Raw genomic sequence first — 21865 nt, 5'->3', positions numbered from 1 at the left:
GGGCCACGTGTTTTGTGCACTTGTGTGTGTTTTGGCATGATGTTTTTGGTAATCTCTTGGTAATCTCTTACACTCAGGCTAAATTCATTCATTTTTAATCCTTTGCTGATGCTTTTCATCATATTGTTTTAATATAACAAAGCACCATAATTATGAGGTTTATTTAACTGTGACATGTGAATTATAATGAGCGAGTTATACGTATAACAGTTATATATAACGGTGCTTGCATACAGTACTTTTGAAGCATGTGAAAGGAAGGGTCTACTTGAAAGTATTGATGATGATCAGGATTATCTTACTTACTCATTTATGATCCATGGCTTGCAGTAAGTTGCAGTTCTAGTCATGGTTGGCAAGAAGGGATTTCAGTGACACGAGACAGGATTAAGACAATATAAAGGCAACACGAACCAAAGATGGACATGTCCAGTTCTGCCTCTTTTTTTTAAATAACAATTTAATCAAAGTAAGGTATGGTTGTGTGGTGTTTGCCACTGTAATTTCCCATGTCTCTTTCTTTAATAACGTTACAATGTATTATTGGTTTCATGTCAGAGAAACAAAATAACAGATATCCTTCTGTCCAAAAATAAAGCTGTTTCTGTGCTGTGATGGATGTAAAAAAAAAAAAAAAGAAAAAGACCTCACTCTGACCCTGTTACTCTGGACCTCCTTAAGTGCTCTCCTCAGCTCCCAAGACCCTCGTACTGCAGGAGAAAAAGTATAGAGGAAATCGAACAAAAATCATTGAGGGTACTATCCACAATCCTATACCCAATTAAAAACACCTATTGTGCACAGTTTGTCTCAGTAATTGCATTGCTGGAAGGCGTTCAGAAGTCTTGCATACAGTCAGGTACAGTTAATTGTAGTTTTTCAGTTAATAACAGGTTTAAAATGTAATATTTATGTGGCAGGTCGAGAGTTTTTTCCGATTGTATGGCATGATGTCATGTGCAAATGAGTGACTGTAAACTGACCATTGTTAAATTTATTAGCAGTCCTAATCTATCTTCACAGTAAAAAGACTGCAATTAATGATTTCTTTATTGCCATTGTCTCATCTCTAAAACACTGCTGTCAGCTAAATGTATTCAGTAGCTGCAGCTGCCAATTAGAGGTTGGTGATGGTGAGTGCAAAAAAAAAAAAAAAACAACAACTATATATTAGTTATGTCTTCATATGTTAAGCTAATTAAAAGTCCCTTATGTGAAATGAACACCGCTCTTGGATAATTTCCAACCCATGAAGCAAAACAGTCCGAAATACTGAGCGCACACACTGGAAGAGTGGATCCTTTTGTTAAATATTATTCCAATCTGAATGAATTAGCATTCTTATGTCCTTCACTCTTTGTCTGGTCATCACTGTTGGTGTGCTGTTTTACTTTTTCATTAATGAATAGAACATGTGGAACTTTGATGTGCTAATGTGGCTGCTGCTTTCTGTATTTGCAGGGAATTTATTTGAGATGGGATTCATGTTTTTGTAGATGTTCAGTGAGTAGGTTAAAGAAACAATGGCAAGAAGATGTGCAAATTCTAGAAGCAGAGATGAGTCATTCAGCTTTCAACATACACCTGTTTTATTCCAAAATGTAAATGTACTGGAAGTAAAATAAGGCAACATACAGTGTCAGTGAAACCAGAATTATAAGTGCATCACAAAATAAAAATGGATAATGTGGGAAGGAAAATCACGCCAGTATATAGACAAAAGCAGATGTTTATGATGAGGCAGCCAAAAGGGCTTCTGTTCAAGTTGTGGTAACACAAAGCACAGGTGGCTGAGAGTGAGCAGTATACATTGCTGTGTCCTACTTTTGAGTTTTACTTAAGTGTCTTTTGCCAACTTTGTCTTGTTGCTTTTGCTCTGCACCTTCACATTATTGCTGATGTCTATGGGGCCATTTTGCAGGACCTGATGTAGCCTAAAGTCAGCTTCCTTGTGTTAGTTTGGCTATTTACAACCTAAATAATAATCTCACAGTGGCATCAGACCTGGGTTAGGGCCCCATAAACACTGCTCGTAAAGAAAGAAAGTATAAAATTGACCATCTTCTACAGCCACCTGAATCATCAGGCCTAAAACTGACAAATTCTTCCCGAGATGTTGTGAAGCCTTATCCCTTAATGAACTGTAGACTAACTGTATAAACCAGCTGAAACAAGGACAGAAGATGTTCAGAAAGCAAAGAGCGGCCCCTCCCTGCGTTAGGCACTTTATATTCATTTGAGTTAGTATTTCTATCATTTTTTCTAGGGCTAAATACAGTGCTTTTAAAACCCACCAATATTCTGCTCCTTTGGCATTTAATACTTTTGTGCTAGGATCTCTTAAGTGTGCCATTAGAGTGCTGAGTCTCCTCTTGTTTAGTACATCTTGTCTGCATTGCTGGATTTGTGTGCTCTTCTCCAGTCCTTTGTTGTAACTTTCAACACAAACCACCCAATTAAAATATCTCAGGCATACTACATGTTTGTTATTCTATATACCTCTGACTAATCAGAATTTGTCAGTGACATATTAATGCTGAACCCCTCTGTGTTGCTGTTGTACTGACAGCTGTCTGCACTATACTTCATTTTCACATTTGATTTTTATTGACGGGGTCTGAACTGCGAGATTTAACTTGCATGTGTAAATGTGCATGCATCATCAATATGCACTATGTCCATGTCTGACTCTGACTGATGGGCCAAGCCGCTGAGGATACACAGATATTTCTGAAGGAAAAAATGCACCAATAATTAATGTGACTGAAAGTGCTGAAGCTGACAATGTAGTTCCTGTAGACTGCAGCAAGAGGAAAGTCACTGCTGTTATAATTGGGCTGTAAGACAGATGTTGAGAGATATGATAAGACAGAGTCTGAAAATAAGTCGGCTGTTTCCTATAGAGAATACACCTTATGTGTGTGTGTGTGTGTCTCTGGTCTACAAGCCTGATTATTACATCCTACATGTGTGACTTTTTCTTGTTCCACTAAACAGTAACTACCTGTCAGTACTTCAACTTTGCTTGAAACTGAAAAGTCAGCAGGGGACACAGGGACTCTGTACCTGCAGGATCTGTCAAGAAACGATAATAATCTGAACAGTTTCAACACTTGAGATGTTATGAATCTACCGTGCTGTAAGAAATGATTTATGGTCTAAAATGCCTGGGTTAATATAGTTCAAGTCGGTGATGAAACACAGGGTTCGGAGACAGAGGAAGAGTGCAAGGAGTGAATACAGAGGTCTTCATTACCGTGATGCCATGCTTTATACGCTCAGTTTAATGTAATCGTGCTACACCCTCTTTTAATTAAAGCAATAATTTAATTTTAAACCACATTAGATGCACTAGTGTCCTGACGGGCTCTGAATCCAAGAGCTTTTCACTGTAAGAAAATATTACTTGTGGTTTAGTCAAATGTCACATCAGATAACATCAACCTCTGGTTTCATTGTTATATTGCAACACAAAGCAGCAACAAATCTGCACTTTGGCAGAAGCAAAATGGACAAAGAAATGAATATTTACATACATTTTAGTTAATGAAAACAAACCAACTATTGATAAATCTGAGACACTGCAGTGTGGCTGCAGTGTCTTTGTAGTATTGCTCAACATTTAGTATATGCAGAAAGGGTGAAAGTAACAGACACTGGCTGTGCATGAGCGGAATAACAAAACATAGTGTATGAAAGGTTAATGAGCCCGGAGAAGTGGTGTGGTCTCTGTCATATGAGACTTCCCACGTATAGAGGAGTGAGGCAAGTAGAAAAAGAACATGGCTTTAACTGAGGCAGAGTGATGTGTGGTGGCTGAGCAGTCATAAAGACAGATTATAGGGATCTGCAATGTGTTGGATGAGGGGTGTGAAGAGAGGGAAGTGTTACATGAATTTGGATATAAACAGGTTGTAATAAGTCTTGGTGGGGCTCATTTAATATTGACAGTGATGACTTTGCACCTTCAGAGTTACATTCCAATGTATAATTTTAAAATGTACAGAGATTTTAAGACATTTTAATCAACAGGTGGATCATTTAGTATGGCTGAATTGTACATTACTTCTAAATGCACAAGGAAATGCTCACAGGGTTAAATATCTCTCACAGGAAAGGAAGCTGTGTGCGCACCCGTTCCTCGAGATCTACAGGGAGGGTCAGATCCAGTTCATGGCCCCCTTGGCTCGGCAGGGAGACTTCTATGTGCCAGAAGTCCGTCAGGCAGAAAGAAGGCTTTCAGAGCAAGACGAATCGCACAGTGACACAGAAGTCTCAGGTACGTGCACCTCATGCTATGCACTGTAATCCTAGTGTGAATCAAAGCCTTTTTTAAGATACACCTGATTTGATAATGACTGCAAAACGAAGATTGGCCTTCATTTATGTGTTTCTGTCTTAGTGAAACTGAACCCATCATTCAGAAAAAAATACACGAGCAGACCCACAAATGTCAGTTTCACTTGGAACTTTGCTTTCCCATATACAGGTACAGAAAAAACAATATACACAACATCTATGGTTATTAACTTTAAAATCTGATTCTGCTCTAAAGAAATCAGTACTTGTGCTCTTTCAAATTCTGCCTTGCAAACTGAATAGTGCTCGAAATGTGATGTGTGCACTCAAACATTTTGATGGCAGTATACTTCCATAAACACTGGCATTTATTTGAAGGTGCTTCTGGCAACCAAATATTTACTCTACTTCTGTTTTTGGTCTCCACTGTCTCTGAGCGAAATATCCGGCTTTTTAACTGCTAAACGCTTCACTGTGTTCACCAGGTAGTCGCTAAGTTTATCGTGTTTTAGATCCGTTTTACTGAAAATAACTGCTGATGCCAGAAAGTGGAGACAGTGGACCAAAACAGTAAGGTTGCAAAACATGAAACTGCAGCAGTGAGTTGAAAGTTACTAAAAGGCTTTGTAGAGTTGAGGGGAACTGCAGAGTCATGATATAATTCTTGAAGGGTTTGCGACCCCTGTCACAATACACATAATCATTTGGACTATTGTTGACATAAAAGTGTCAATTAGTGCTTCTTTTTGCAGTTTTGGACTGGCGTGTATTAGAGAAAGTGAAATTAGCCTAAAAACAGAAAAAGGGTAAGAGTTTTCTCTGTTTAAAACAGTCAGCTACTTTTTGATGGCCATTAGAAAACTGGATGTTAAGGCACCTGAGTTTCGACGTCAGCACTCAGCTGTGGAACCTGCCACTAGGGTGGGACCCAGGGGAACAGACCTTGTTTCTACTGCTGTTTTGTTTATGAGCAGCCCTGCAGAAGAAAACAGTGCTTGACACCTGCCAGCTAGGTGTTAATGAAAAACCCAGACAGCCGCCTCTGGTGAAAGTGTGCTGCCACTCACCAACTTGCTGTCCACAGCTTTATGGACACCATATGGAAGTCTTGCTTTGACTGTAAAAGATGCACAAACGCATAAAGTTTCACTTGACACTAATTTATCCTCATGGGACATAAAAACTTGTGAAGGAGCTTGCTATCAGGAGTCAATACAAGCTGCAGCGAGTTACATCATGAGTTGACATGGAGTATGAAAATAAACCTGTTTGATGATAACAGGTTCATAGCTACAGCATTGTGGCAGAGGCCACATAGTTTAATTCAGTACAGTTCAATATACAGTAGTTAGACCTGACACTGAATCCAAGCAGAAACTGAAAGGACACAGATAACCATATTAAATCAATGAGAAATAGGCATGTTGAAGTCTAAATCTTATTTAGATGCCATGAGTTGCTTAGAAATACATATATGATTGGTGCTTAAGAAATTATTAGGTTAGCAAAAGTAATTAGCAACAATTTCAATAACTGATCAACAAGCAAAAAATGCCAAATATTCCAGGTTCTCAAAAATAGAGAATTTTCGACACAGCTGTTTTGAAACTTTGGAAATGGAATGAATTTTGAACTTTAGTCTGGGCTGCCCTTTCTCCTCAGCAACTTTGAAGCCCTTAAATGATCAGTGGATTTCTGGATTGTCTAAGGTGTTGTCAGAAAGTACAAAACACAGTCTGGGTGTCTAATGCAGACAAGTGTAAGTGAGCCTCCACTATTTTTGTGTAGTAGTGTATACCCTGAAGAACACAGTATACAGTTATGGATTTATTCCACTAGTATTTACATTCTCATTCAACTCTGATGTGAAACAAAGTGGTGTTGACAAATTCAGTGCTCTTCATGTGTCATGGGCACAGTGCAGACAGCAAGTGGCATTTGGGTCTATGACCGTAAATGATAATGTGACAGGTAGTCATGTTCCTGTCACACAACGATCAACTCAGCCAGGCCAGTGGAGCATTCAGGATTGAAGACCTCTTTGCTCCATTGACCCCGCAACCCACCCATCTGGTACTCACCAGTCCCCCATATCGATCCCGTCTCAATGACCGGAATAACCCCCAACCTCCTTCCACATGGCTCCTCACTGTCAGACAGCAGTCTAAAAATCACCCTGTCACTCTCTAACACTCAGCTACACATTTAGCTTTGCTCTAGTTGGGTGTACAACAGCATTTTGAATCATCAGTCAACAAGCTTAATAATAGTTGTTGCCTTAGCTATTTTAAGTGTTTTGGGGAAAGTTCAAATCAAGTCTCAAGGCTTGTAAAAGCAAGTCTCTATGTGAACATCAAGTTCACAAGGGCAAGTCCAAGTTATGCCACAAGTCTTTATTAATTTGGGGATATGGTCAAATTGAATTAATTTGTGTAGCGGTGTTTATACTTTACACAAGGGGTTACCAGGATTCCCATCTTGGCTATATACAAAATAGGTTTACAGTTGGAGGTCATATTTTAACCTGTGATCCGCAACACCTAAACGGATGTATCGCATGTGACGGGGCTGTTATGCTTTTACTATATTCTCCATAACTAAAGTGTTTACATTCTTTCATCTGCTTTGTGATATGACCGATGGTGGAAAGGTCCACTGTGCTTCATTACTGAATATGAGTCTGTTCCATGCTACTGCCATTTTTACATTCATCATTTAATTTGATGTAGAGAAGAGACTGTAGCTTCACTATATGTGTATTGCTGAAAAGGAGACGTCAATGGCCACACTCAAAGACGGAGTGAGAAGCGTGCCATCACAGAGAGGGGCCGAGTGGAATTACAACTGAATAAGAGCTGCACTTGTGTGTGCACAGAAGTGGCAAAGGTAATGACGTGAAAAAGTACACAAACAAACTATGCTTACTTCCTCCCATTCATGCACCCAGCCAACTGTTGGTCAAAGTGGGTGATTGTCAGGTTTGAAAAGTGTTGGCTGCATCCAGTAAAACCAGTAAAAGCCTTCAAGAAGTCGCAAACAGGTCATGTCTGTGAATGCTGACAACACTTTGTGGTACAGCTGAGACCACATTCTAAATACATGCTTTTAATATCTCAGGGTGTGGCTTGATGAATGTCTTTCTCCGAAGAAACATGCCGAAAACCTTGAGACTGAAGTTTAGGATTTTATTTTAGACATAATTCTTGCTTTTCTTTAAAAGCCAGACAAAAAAAACAACTGGTAGCTGCAAACCTGAGTAGTTTGCAGAAGGAAATTAAATGAATGAACTTGGTGTCACTGACTGAATTTATAACTATTATAAATTAAATCATGAGTGATTCTTTTTCTGTGTTTTTGTTTTTAGCTGTTTTCCTTCATGGTACTAATGCTGTTTTATAGTCTCTTCTGTTCTTAGCTTTTGTAGATTTTTATGTTGTTGCCTCTTGCTGCGTTTTGACTGGAACTTGCGATGCTGCTGTCTCGGCCAAAGCTCCCTGAGGTTTCTAACCTCAGTGGAATTATCCCTAGGTAAAAATGTGTCAAATCAATTAAATATAAAATAGATCGACTAAAAACATTTACTGATTTTTATAGTGTCAACTGAATGTTTTTATTTCCGAGTCTCCAGCAGTGATTGTCACCCTCTCCACATGGCCTCATTCTCCACTGAATTTGACCTGACAGTTATATAATAATCATCCTTCTGTAAACTAAGTTGGAGTAACCGCATTAAATCTTAACACACTCAAATTCTGCAGCATCCTTCTCCATCTCATTCAAATAATGGATCAGCTGTCACTCAGATGTATGCGGAGACTGATGCCTGAAGGCACCAGTGAAGCCCCTCCAATCAAACGCAGAGACCATTTTTGTCTTAAAAAATGAAGATATCATGCCTAATGTGAAGCTTCCAGTCCAAATGGGATTTTCTTCCCAGTTGACTAATTTAATTTTGTGACTTGCTTTAGGCAACCAGCAGAAGAAAAACCAACATGAGGCCAAATTCATTGCTCTTTTGGAGCTTAATGTGCATATTTTATGTTTTATTTCATTTTTTTTTATCTTTCTTTCATCAATCACATGCACATGAGGTGGGTGTAAATGAATCAAAAAGAGCTTATGGCTAGATTCAAATTTGGTTGTTTTTTTTTATTTGGATTTTGAATATGTTATGATGATAAATATTTCATTCTATAATGTACATCGTGTTTAGTGTTGATTTGTGTGTAACTTTGTTGTGAGGAATAAATTAGTTATCATTCAGTCGGATATGTAGTTTACATTCAATTAGTTTAAATCATTGCGGCCCACCTCTTATTCACACCCTGGTGTGTGCTCCATCCTGATCCTGTCTCATATTCTCTGTCAACATGTAGCAGTGTCCACTGCAATATTGCTTTCCCTCCTTTTCATATCATAATTTAGGAATGTCTGACCAACAAAAAGTCTTATTTAAAGTGCAATATAGCAGGAGGCCCACATAAACAGTGTATCTTCATAAGTTAGCAGAGTTGCCCCGATTGAATTTTTAATTAAATTATTCTTCTTTTTTTTTTGTATTTTCAGGGTGGTTAACATTCTGTACTGTCTACACGTTACTGTGTAACACCATTTCCTCCCTTGGCTTGTTCTTAGAAGTGTGATGTTCACCGTGTCTCCTAAGTGCAGAGTTCTGCTTTCTACCTTTGAAGTGTAATGAGGAATAGGAAAAAATGTTTTGCTTTACAGTTTGCTGTCTTTAGAGCCTGTCACTGACACAAAGTCAGCAGCTACTCCCACTGTTTTATTTATTTCTTTTTCTTCACCTTTGGCTGTCTGCTGTCTTGAAGTGTACGGTTGATTTGTATGTTACAACATCCAGTGTTCATCCGAATGCCCTGAAACTTTAAGTGGGTTTTTAGAGAAACCCTCGCTTATGTCTAGAATTTGGCCCATGTCATACTGTGTTTATATGTGTAACATAATGTCGCCTTCTGGCTTCTGTCCACTGTTTCATGTGAAAAGTATTGTGTGCATCTCTGTGTATGTCATGGTCTGCAGTTAATGACAGACTAGCTTAGTGTTAGGACATATTGATTTGTGAAGAGTGTTATGTGGAAACAGCCACACAAGGACAAAAGGTCAAGCGACAGGCACACACAGGTATGGAATTGATCCTGTTAACCTGCAAAGTATAAACTTGGATACACTGAGGAGTCAGGTGGGCTGCTGATGTGATCACATCCAAAGAGCAGGTAACTGATTTCCAGGAGTTTCTAATTAATAACATTTTGAGTTCTGACTTTAAGTCACTGCACATGTTGTTGCTAATCACCCCATAGTTCATTAATAACTAGACAAATGTGTGACAAGCAAGAAGCTATGTTAGCTGTCAAAAATACTAGAAAGGTATTATAGGTACTGTATTTCTCAGCCTCTACGTTTTTGAAGTTGAACTAAATGTAGTTTTTCTAGTTCTCTATTCAGTCATCGTACCAAATCAAATTGAGCTGCATCAATTTGTAGATTGTACAATTAGTATTACTTAAAAAAGTGACACTCTTCAAACACTCTCCAGATGTTGGCTATCTTGTTTCTGTCCCTGATGGTGTTTTTTATGGCCCTGAGCTATTTTAACAATCTTTTTAAAGCATATTTGGTCACATTGTTTGAAACATGGTATTCTACCAGCATTTTATTTTCAATTGCATTTTCTAGAAGAATATTCATATATTTTATTATTCATCACTTTGGTGTAAAAGAACAAATTGTGGAAGAGAGAATAGTTTACTCTGGACTGAAATCACTGTGAAGCTCAAATACAATCCTGCAGATTTTGGTCGATTCCCAGCCCTGGATTTTTGGACAGCCAGGCTTTTCTCATGTGGTGTTTGTTTATAGACATCCTCTCACCATCTGTCCATCTTCTGTCATTGTTTTATCGCCGCTCTAGGTGCCGACTCAAACAGTGAACACAGCTCAGGGAGTGGGGTTCTCCTGTCAGACAGCCGAGAGACAAGCCTGGTGGCGTCCTCCGTCCACTCTGTGCCTGTCCGGGACCAAGGAAGACGCTCCAGGGGAAGCTCATTTAAAGAGCTGGACTGGGAGTGGACAGGTGGACAGCAGGAAGAGAGAGGAAAGGAGCTTCATGGAGACTCCAACCAGAAGAGCCTGGAGGTTCCCACTGTGGAGTGGTGGGGTGTGGTTGGAGAGGAGGAGTGAGAGTTCAATGAGATGTATTAGTTGAGAGAATTAGAGGGGTGGAATTGAAGAGATTAAGAAGTGCATATGATAAAACTGTTTTTCACATTGTGTTTGTGTCCAAATGGGGAACTACAATATTCAGCCATTTTCAGTGAAAACACTGGGTGGGTGATATTTTATATTTCTGGTCTTATTGTCAACTAATCCCTTGAAAAGACCAAAACCAACAACCTGTAAGTTTGTTTCTGGGTAGTCTCGGACTTCCTCACCCTGTACGCCCTTCCATTCATACAGAAGATTTTCATTTAAAAATAAGTTATAAATGTGTAATTTTGTTTAAAAAAAGTTAAATAATTCCCTAAAACAGCTGGGAACTATAGTTTTTAGTAAAAGTTACTCAGGTTGACGTGAACAGGGCATTTGTTGAGAACTGTTTTTAGCACATTTGGTGCAAAGTCACAGCAGCAGGTGTTACTTGAGATCAATTCAAAATGAACTATAGTGTCCATGTTAATGTTAATGGTGGTACAGGTCACCCAGTGCAACAGTGTGCCTCACTGAAGTGTTTAATGGTTTTTAATTGGGTCCTTTGACCGAGGAATAAGCAAAATCAGGCTTTGGCTGTACAGAAAATTCTGTCAATTCATTGTTCAGTTCATTGTCAGTTTGGTCTTTTTTTGGGATTTGACAGTAAAAAAAAAAAAAAAGGGATATGACCAGACTTATTCTTGAATCCTTTGTTCGCACAGCTTTAAAATGAAAGAAAAAAAAAAGGGATGTAGATTTTGCTGACAGAAAACAGTCTGCTTGAATTTTGTAGAACTTCCTGAGGTAGCCTGAGTTTCTTGAAACATTTTTGTAGAAGTTGTTGCTGTTTGTCTGAACGATACATGATGACTGAACGGAGTACGTCTTGGCTGAGACAGTTTACTTGAATATCTTTAGGACCTCCTTATCTCAAATGGTCAAAGCTGTTATGAGAATGATCAGATAGTTTGACAGTTGTCTTGTATTTCTAACAAATTTTTGTTAGAGTACAAATATACATACAAGGAATTCTGTTCATTTCAATTATATTTAGTGACTTGTTTACAAAGAATCTTAGTTTTATTCATTAATAATGATACATGGCATTGAAATTACACATAGACCTCACAACTGTATTGTGTTTTAAAAATTTGTTGTGTTTTGAATATTTGTGTGCCTTGTTATGAGTGTTATAATGTGTATTTTACAAGGCCGTGTGTTGGCATGGCTCTGTTGGTGATCTCCAAAGATAAAGCTGTGAATGAATGCATAATTACCTTTTTCTATGTAGTCCTACTGACCACCTCTGAGATAGAGGGCATGAATATGGTGAGTGTGCAGCCAAGACAAGTGGGCTGACCATTAATATTCATTTCACTCTCACTGAAACGGGAGCTCTGCAACTCAACTTGTATTTACAGTCACTCTACATCTGGCTTCTAGCATCCTTAAATTACTCTCACATTTTTTCTCAGCTTCTTTATTTCCTGTTTAGCCATCAAATCCTCTTATTTTACTTTCCCAGTCTTTCTGCCATCTGCTGTCTCTTTACACAGGCTAATTCCTGTTTGTTGTTTCTCCTTTTGTTCTCTCTGTCTCGTCCTCTTTGAAATATATATGGCAGCTGCAGCCTGAATGACCACCTGATGACCCACGGACCTGTAATGTACGTCCAGTCATATCCATATCCTTTATCTTCCCACAAACTAGAGCTCACGCTGATCTTCTCACAGCAAGCCTTTCTCACCTGGAGGGATACACACGTGTGAAACCAAGTGAGAGATGAGCCATACAGTATGCGCCACTTTCATGCATATTCTGAGCTCATGTATAAGCATTTAAGATTCACCAGATTATGATTTTTAATTTTGACAGAAATGAGTGGGCTAGTATTGGGCCTATACATGTCGGTCTGGCTTTCACTTCTGTGTGTTTTTGAGCAAAAGGAAAAAAAAAAAAAAAAAACACACCAACAAGCAAAGCTGTGCCATTACATTATAAGATACTGTAAGCTCACTTTCTGACAGTGTGTTCTCCACCAAGGGCTATACAACAGACTAATCAAAGTGCCTTTGAAACATTAAGAGGGTATTTTAAAGCTGTTCTAAAGTTGTTCTTTACACAGTCATAAATAATCTATAATAATTTAACAGCCCATATTTATGGCCATTACAAGCATATATGTAACTAGAATTACTGCTTCATGGTTGTATGCCTCCGCCAAACAGTCAGATTCATAGGAATGGACAGACATGAGATATTGTGTTCACAAGATTAAGACAAACACAAGGTCAGCATGACCTTTGACCACCAACATCAAATCAGTTTATCCTGGATTTCAAGTGTAAACTTGTGTCAAATTTGAAGAAATTCCCTCAAGGCATTCCACAAGAATGGGCCTGATGGACGCATGGAAGAACGGACGACCCTAAAACATAATGCCTGCAACCGTGGCTATCGCCAGTGTGGAGGTATAAAAATACCCACACACTGACAGAAAGCAAGCAGACTCTTTAGCTGCCAAAAAATAAAGTTATTAACATCTGCACAAGTGATAAAGAGAAAATTATCCAGTAATTCTGCAGACATAAATAGACACTCAGCCTATCTGTAAGGACCAATCAGAACACAGGAGGCCAAGACCACAAGGTGTTTCATATGAGCTCATTAGACACTAAGGTCTGATCACACAAAACTATATGAAGGGCAGAAAAAAACACTGATAAAATCTTGGTACACAAGCTGTAAATCTCCTATACACCCACACGTATCAAACGTTTTGTTCTGATTGGTCCTTAATGAAAGGCCGAGTGTTTATTTATTTCTGGGTCTAATCTGTGCTGACGATGGCCTTTTGACCGAAACATTCACATGGTTTCATTTTATCACTTGTGCCTGTGTAGTAACTTTCTTTGGCAACTTAAGAGCCTCTTGGTTGTTCCGTCAATGTGCAGGTATTTTTGTTTTTCATATATGGGACATGCTGTTTTTGGCCATACGCACCTGACACATCTCTTGAAAGGCCTGGAATTAAGAGTGCGGACCCTGCATCGATTTATGATCATTATGCTCATAATACATAATTAAGTAACACAAAATCAAGACATTCAAATAGGCTATAGATATATTTATTCAGCTTCTCAATAGCTCCTTTCCCTGAGTGAGGTGCAGTTTCGCATGGCAGGTTTACTGAGTTATGGGTGAAATCTGGAACAAATCTTGAAAATTGGCTGATTTGGGGTTTTACACAACAGAATTATCCAGATAACCCAGTAGACCTATGTCTTGGATCAAGCCTTGGTAGCATGTTGTTAGGTGCAGCCAGCCACAATTGATTTTTTTAGACATTACCTGTCAGTGTGGTCTCTACGGAAAACAATATTGCACTCATGGAGTTCTCGGCTGTTCATTAGAGTGATTTTGTTGACAACTGGTCATTAAACAACTGTACATTCTTACTCTGTGGAAACATGATGTTAAAAGAGAAACAAAAATAAACCAGGTCGCCTTCAGTGTTGTTCGTTGAGTAACTTACTCTAAATTGGAGTTGTCTCAGATTTAATTGGCAGAATGCTGAGCTTTGAGCTGACAAATTTTCCACAAATAAGGGGATATATGAGGTGTGTTTACATTTTAAATCTAAATGCAGATTACTCTAAAGATGGTTAGGTTCCCAGAGGATAACGTTAAATGAGATGGATGAGCTTTGAGAGTACGAGTGAAGTGCTGAAATGGTTTTGGTGTGTTTAATTATAAAACCTCTGTGGGAGCAGTGGGGGACTTTTTCTTACTATGCATGCAACAGTAACATGCTGAAACCATACTGATCTGTGAATGATTCATTATTTGTAGGCCACAATATTTATTGTGCACACATGTGGGGCAGAGAGAGTATAGATTTAACCAGACTATTTGCAGCATTGATGTGACAGAGTTCAGATCTCATGTGGCTCAGTGCAGGGCTGTCTGTGCTTTTGGAAGTGGTAGTAAAACTGTCTTATATTGTTGGCCAGTTAAAGGATGACCCCACTTTATTTCTTTCTTTTTTTTTTTTGTATCACAGGACCACGGTTCTTATTGATTATAAAACCTTTGTACACACCAGACTCATTGCTGAAGTCTGGGGATGTGATAACATCAAAGAAACAAGCTGCCAAACAAACATACATGTTTTAATAAAGTTTTAACTGTCAGTTGTAAAAAAAAATATTGCAGTATACAGACTGACTTTCTGGTTCAGCTTTTTCCTTTAGTTGTGTATGCACAACTGATCAAGACATTAAACTCTTGAGCCTTGACTCGTTTGAATGTTTCCTGCTCCACTGGACTGTTGTTACCATTTTGCTCCCAGCAATTATTTGAATGAGTACAACATTAAAACCCTGAATGATAACCAGAACTATCAAGGTCAGAATCCAGTTGTAGTAAGCCAGAATTACCCTTTGACCAAAGATGAATTTATGGGGTGGGAAGCTGGAGCTGTGACCTGATGGTCTCTGACCATTAAGCAGTTTTGGTGCTTTAATGGGCAATTCACCTAGATTAAAACAAACATGTTGATATAATTTAATTTGTACCGTTCAGACTACAAAATATAAATCTGAAAAATTCAACAGCAAATTGTACTTTCAAAAGCAATGTCTTCAGACCTATTAAAGCTTCCAGTTTCAATAAAAACCTCAAAGTGAGATCTATGGATAAACAAGAGTATTCAAAGAGCTTTATAGTGCTTTAAGCACCATAAACAAAATTGCATTCACCTCTACTACACAGTGCTGAGGAGGCAGCAAAACATCATAGATGGATATCTCAAAACTCAAACTAACTAAACTGGCCCTTTAATCCTGCTCAAACGAAACCTGAATTCCTCTGCTGATAGATATTGTGCAGGAAATACTTGGCTGAGGTGAAGGAAAGCAGCCTGATCAGAAAATATTCAACCACTTCCTCCCTATAGACACTGTAAATAGCATTATTATTATTATTGTAACAAGACTTGTGTTGTGAATATCAGCCAAAACAAAAATGCTACATAGAGAAACAAAACTGTGGATTTTTGACAGATTGTTTTGTCATCTTTCATTAATGTTGCACGTCAGGAAAAACACAAAGTGAGCAGCAGTCAGACTGATGCACGCTGACGACTGGCTAGCAACACTGTGGTTCTGTCCTCTGTAATTTCACTCGACTTTAATTGGCATGTTCCTATCTAAACCCTGCATTCTACCCACATGCCCCCAACTATTGTAATGTAAACTACAACTCTATTTCAGGAGAAAATTGGTCCCTTTGTGTTAGCTGGGGGAATTATGCAACAAGCAGGACCCGCTCGTCATTTTAATTGCCAGTGTACACAGGCAAAGTTTGTCTGTTCTCAACCCCTAACTGCAAAGTAGCTATTGTTAGTCCGGAAATGAAACATTTGAACATGGTGAGATGCCAGTTATATGTGTGGGTGAGAGGTTGTGGTGGGTGTGGTCCTTATATGTGAAGGTGACCAAAAAAAAGCAACTGTTTGTAGGGTGAAATGGTGTCTCTGCAGAATGCCTTGCTGAGCAGTATGTAGTAGAGTTAACTGTAATCTCCAGAGACTTGGCTGTGCAGCTGTTAAACAGGTAAATTTGCTTTAGCCACTAAATGTCCAAAAAGATATGTTGTTTTGATGCATGGGTTGCAACTCGACATATGACGACAGATAATGTATTTTGTGCAAGTGAGTCAACCTTGAGCTCAAGCAGTCCTCCAACCTACTCATAGATATGACAAAACTGTAGACTGAATGATATAAACTCTTGTTATTGAGGATGTGGGAGGTCACCTTTTCAGTGAACAAATTGTGTAGCATGCCCCTTGAGTGTGTGAAGTGCCATGCCACTCAACTGGAGTGTGATTCAGTTTTAATGAGATGGAGGTGAATGAGAAGCTGTCCGGCCTTCATGGAGAGCAACAAAAAAATATGTTCATTTCTCTTTTCACATCTTTCTAAATTTAGCAGCAGAGAGGCAGGGCCTTGAAAAGACTGGAAAGTGTTTTGTTCAGTTTTTTTAGGGTTGTCATTAAAAATTAGATTGACACCATACCATGCAAGCTCAGCTCCACAGGGAATGCAATGGATGAGCCACTTAAAAATACCTGTGAGAAAGTAGAAACAGCATTTGGGATTTTGATTAATGCACCCTGGTCATTGTTTATTTTCCTTACTCCTACTAAGCAGAACCTATTGTGTCTCTGTAAGTTCCGTTGTGTTATTTTGGAGTAACGTCGTTGCAGCACACCCCATGTGAAGCCCAGTCAGGTGTGTGAGAGGCGACAGCGCAGCGTCGCACTCATTATAGCTGTGTAGCAGCAGAGAGAGCATGTGTGTGATCCGAGGGTGCTACAGCAGGATTTCTCCACTGCGCCCCTTTTTGATTAACTTTCCAAATAGATTGTAAATAGGAAGCGTAATGCAAATAAATAAATGTGTCGTTAGATTCACTTGCCTCTCAGTTCAGCACACAATAGAATAAATCCCTTCAGCCACATTACTGCCGATGCTTTTGGACATATGAGCACTTAGGCTGTGGCTGGCAGGCACAAGTTGGAGAGCACCGAGGGGAGTTTGTCAGACTTGCCCATGTGAACAGCACTTCAGAACCAAGGACAGATCCAAAGCGCTGCCTGGCAAACATGCTCAAAGTGAGCAACATCTGGACGCTGCTCATCACATGAAGGGCTTCACCTTGTCTGTGGCTGCACATATACCGACAACATACATCCAGTGCTTCAACCAGGTAAGACAGGATCGCTAATAACTCTGATTTTACCCTGGTAGATTTTTTTAAGCATGTTTATCATTGGCCTACTTTGTCTCTGCATTCTTCTATCCGACGTGCCTTTGCATTTTAATTGTTCTATCAAACTCGCCCTTCTAATAAGATCTGATCACATATCTCAGAATCTCATCTGTCACTAAATCAATAATTACGATCACTTATTAACAGAGCAACATATTTCAACATGTCTCCGTTTTGCGTTTAATTATATCAGACAAACAACAGTCGTCAGTTAATGTAGAGGCTACTGTCTCAAAGCAGGTGAACTTGTTCTAATGGTTTATAGTACTTTGTCATTAGATCATCCAACACCTGGGTGTCAATGCATAGGCTGCTAGTATATCTAGGGATGCATATAGAAAGTTGTTTCCACTTGACCCATGAGAATATTCGGCATACTCGCTGTCTCAAATAAAAATTGCATAATCCAATATTGTCCTAGCTGCACCTAAACCAATCAGAGCTTTTGTATTCAGACAGCGCCCTGGCATCCTGCTGTGAAAAAGTAATGGGGCTGTTTCCAGTTTGCGACGTTCATGAATATATTTAGTCAGTGTAAAAAAATATTGCAAACAACCGATTTGGCGTTGGGAAGATTCACCATCGCGTTTGCCAGTGGATCGGACGGGCTGTGATGTAGCAAAGGGATTCCTTTCTAAAGGAGGCACAGCATTACATTACGCCTTGATCGGTGTTATCACGATGCTATTATTAGATGGTAAACAGTCGGTAGTTATAGATAACTTGCTGTCATTCTCATAGCTGCATCTTATCTCTCAGCCTCAGTGTGTTTGGACACATCTGAAGTTTTCCAGAGCTCCCCAGACTGACAACCATGATTTTCTTGTGCTATTTTGATGAGACGATGCTTTCGCTGAAACTCACAATCACCTGGCTGCTGGCCACCACAGAGGCAGCCTAATTCCTTCAGCTGACAAGTGCAGGTGGAGGGATAAAGTGGATCCCTACTGGAGATGAGAGAGCGATAGAAATCATTAGCAGGTGCAGGGTTTTTCTTTTTTTGATTTTCACTGGCGGTAAATGAAGGTCCTGCTGCTCTGAACACCTAGTTAACTTTAGATTGAGAAGCTGATGCTATACAGTAAATGACAATAACTTACTTATTTTTCCAGGATAATGTGAAAATCTGTTGCTCGGTGGTGATATATATATTACAATGTCAAAATTATAACCTGGGTTTCAATTGGGAAAAAGATGAAGCTTTGTCCATTATCCATCATATGGATTTTGTAATAATACTAAAAACTACTCAAATTATTGTCCCGTCACTATTTTAAATAAATCCCATGGGACAAATGTTGTGTTATTACACAACAGGCTTTATTCATGTGTAGTGGATTAGATACTAAATTAAATGTCATGTGTGGCATGTTCAGGTACTCAAATGCACACAGGCTATTTGTTAAGCAAAACTCACAGCAAAGTCTAAGTGCATGAGGTGATGTGATTAAAATGATCAACAATTTATTTAGTATTACATAACACACCAAACTGATTTATTTTGTATGATAGTGGACGCTGACAGCTGGAACAAACAGGTGTCTTGAGGGCTTTTCACTGCCCTGTACCCTACAACCATGCTCGTTTTACAGATGTGATTTCTCTACAGATGCGTGTGATACAATTGTACAGGACAATCACCATCATTGCTGAATGCAACTCTACAGTTTATTCATTCAAAACACATTAATTATATGTTGGAGCAGTCCTCTCTGTGCTGGGCAGGGGTAGTAATGCATTAGCTGATGGTTCAAAGAGTACTGCCTTTTCTTTTTGAACTGGTCTTTCAGAGGTAATATGTGAATGCAGCTGGAGAGAGAGAGGATCTCTTGGCCGCTGAGTGTGAGTGCGACACCCATTTCTACATCAAGATAGTTTTAATGATGTGATACAAGCTGCTTTAGAACTAAACAAAGGCTGGGATTTAACGCTTCTGCCAGCTGATAGTTCTGCTCCTGGTTAATTAGCATTTCCAATAACTGGAAGGAAATATGGTTTTGACAGCTGTATTTTATGTCCACTTCAGACTCTCCAGCATTTATTTGCACCTCTTAAAGTTTTTATGGGCTCCCCTGGACCTCCAGCTTCAGTTTGGCCTAATTGGCTGTTTATTAATTGCTTTATTAATTCGCAATGCGATCTAATCTTTGCAACCAGAAAGGCCCCATCTGCTCCAACAGACAGCACACAAGTGCAATTATATTCCTAATGTTGAGATCTTCATGTTACCGTCTCACCTCGGTTCTAATAATAGGGCGAATGTGGAGCAGCAATGCCAAACACCTGCAGGACACGCAGCAGATCTGAGACAGAGTTTAAATTACATCTTCACATGTTACATGTAATTGTCTTTGCTGGCTAGAGAGTAATCTATTCATCAGTGCACCATGAGGTTTCCCACCCACAGCCATGATGTAATATTTATCTATAGGGAAATTCAGCATTCATTACACTTTTTCCCCTTGTTTTCTCTGTGGGTCGTTGCTGCCACTGCTGCTGGGATGTCAAAGGATATTCCTCAGATGCCCCTGCAAAAACATTCTTACACATAAGCATACACAAGATGAAAATAGCTGTGTGTAGCTGCAGAAGCTGGTGTGTTTGTTTTGTAAGCCTACCCTTGAATATCCCATTGTTGGGGGTTTTCTGGTGCTCTGAGCAGAGGAAACGAGACATGCTCACAAAATTAAACAACTGTTAAGACATTTACTAATAATGTAACTAATACCACATTTAGACAGTGAAACATTTTTGTGTAATAATACAATGTCACTAACAACTCTTTGTGACAGAAAAGGAAAAGTCTGCGATAAGCTTCTCACTGCTTGTCAGTGGAAACGGGAGCAGCAGCACATCTACCGCTATGCTTTATGCATTTACCAGCGTGAATCCTCTAAAATCCCAATTTGGGTTTTAAAAAAATCTAAAACAGATAATATCTGCTGATATTATGAGCTATTGTTGCATCCCTCTGACTTTCAAATAATTTGATGAATAATGCTGATACTATAGTGTATGAGAAAGACATGCTGATAAATAATCCTGAAAACACTGCTGCTATGATTCGTTACAAATTTTATTGTCACTAGGCTATGTAAATCAACATGTTTTCAGAACTTGTTTGTATGTTTGATGAATGTGATTAATGACAGTGTTTGAAAGGAGCCAGAGTGGTTCCCTCTCTTTGAGAGTGCTGTGATTGAACCAGCCCACCGCCCTAATCAGACATCATAACAACTCCTGGTGAGATCTAAACCTGTAACCTCAACATGATAGGAATCTATATTAGCATACGTCTCACTGCCCACTTCCCTCCAGTTATCCACCATGTTTCCATGGCAACCCTAGCAATTCTGGAGAACCACCATGTATGTGATATCTCCATTCTAAGCTTAGAATTTATGCTTCACTCGAGAGGTGCCTTAAATATCTATACATTTTAGATGGGGTCAATGGACAGTCGTAACCCCTGATTTGTATTTCTGATAAAGCGATAGTGATTATATTTCACACAACAATCACCAGGAGCCTGGTTGAAATAAACCTACTTCTGTTTCACCACAAAAAATCTCATTAAATTCATAGCCCCGTTTCAGCCTCCTGACAATACAGTCTTGGGTTTAGACTGGTATTACTTATGTCTAATATTTCTATAGATTACAATAAGCTGAGAAAAAGTAATGTAACTCAGGTGAGAACTGACAGGGAAGCTGTAAAGAAAAACAAAGTTTACAGTATATATCTACTCTCTGCCTTTACACTGCTCTATACCTTGTTATGAATGTTTCATATCTTTCAGTAAAGCTAACAAGGAGAAGCTGAAAGCACGAATGGTACTAATGAAATTCAGAGACAGGTAAAGGTAAAATGAAAGGTAGAAGTATAAGCTGTCAGTGGGTGCCAATAATGCACATTTTGAGGCTTATTGGCTGATGATAACTCATCATTTTAGTCGTTTTATTTCAGTTTATTTACCGTGGCTGATATGTAAGCAGAGTCTTCACAGGATATCTCACTGTTGCTTGTGTTTGTATCCCAAGAAATGTGACCCACACTGTACGTTAATATTAGGCTTACATGTTCACATAAAGGACAGGAGTGGTTTAGATATGACCTCTTGACTTTCTGTCTATCAACTAGTTATGTAACTCACTGTGGAGCCACAAAGTCTAAATTCTTTAGGAGTCCATACAAATTCAGCGTTGCCTCATAAGGTATGAAGCATATGGTAGATATAGAAGTTGGACATCAAAGGCTTCTCTTCAGCCAATATAAATACCACCAGCCTGAGCACCATCTGGAGAGATGGATGGCGATATAATGTGTGTTTATGTTTAATGTAGCTGTCTATGTTGATCTGTCTGCATTGCTGCTAATCTCACCTGAGCTTGACAAAGTAATCTGCTATCAATTCAGCCCAGATAGATCATGTTTTTCATTTTAGGTCAAAACTAATACTGCAGATTTACTTTGGTGTTTGTGTGAATTTTTGTGTTGTGTCTATATGAATGTGTTTGTGA

The 21865-nt window shown here is 39.0% G+C and overlaps 2 protein-coding genes across 4 annotated transcripts in view; both read left to right on the top strand.

Annotated features, from left to right (window-relative positions):
* Nucleotides 1-11222, top strand: part of tex264b (testis expressed 264, ER-phagy receptor b) — a 27553-nt gene extending 16331 nt beyond the window's left edge. For both annotated transcript variants that reach the window (XM_020597937.1, XM_020597938.1), the window contains 2 exons: nt 4114-4279; nt 10232-11222. In XM_020597937.1, the coding sequence (XP_020453593.1) occupies nt 4114-4279; nt 10232-10500 (435 nt within the window). In that variant the 3' untranslated portion in view covers nt 10501-11222. The remainder of the gene's footprint in view (nt 1-4113; nt 4280-10231) is intronic.
* Nucleotides 11223-16609: 5387 nt separating this feature from the next.
* The window catches only part of grm2b (glutamate receptor, metabotropic 2b), a 36420-nt gene continuing 31164 nt past the window's right edge, over nt 16610-21865 (top strand). Inside the window, exon 1 of one of the 2 annotated variants that reach the window (XM_020597951.1) lies at nt 16610-17282. The gene's annotated coding sequence lies outside the window, so the exon portion shown is untranslated. Of the gene's footprint in view, nt 17283-17856; nt 18327-21865 lie in introns of those variants that run through there. The other variant, XM_020597952.1, reaches the window with a different exon arrangement.

This window comes from Monopterus albus, unplaced genomic scaffold (genome assembly GCF_001952655.1).
Source record: "Monopterus albus unplaced genomic scaffold, M_albus_1.0 scaffold36.1, whole genome shotgun sequence".
NCBI lineage: Eukaryota > Metazoa > Chordata > Actinopteri > Synbranchiformes > Synbranchidae > Monopterus > Monopterus albus.
The sequence above is the reverse complement of the archived record's forward strand: the minus strand, read 5'-3'. Positions and strand labels throughout refer to the sequence as shown.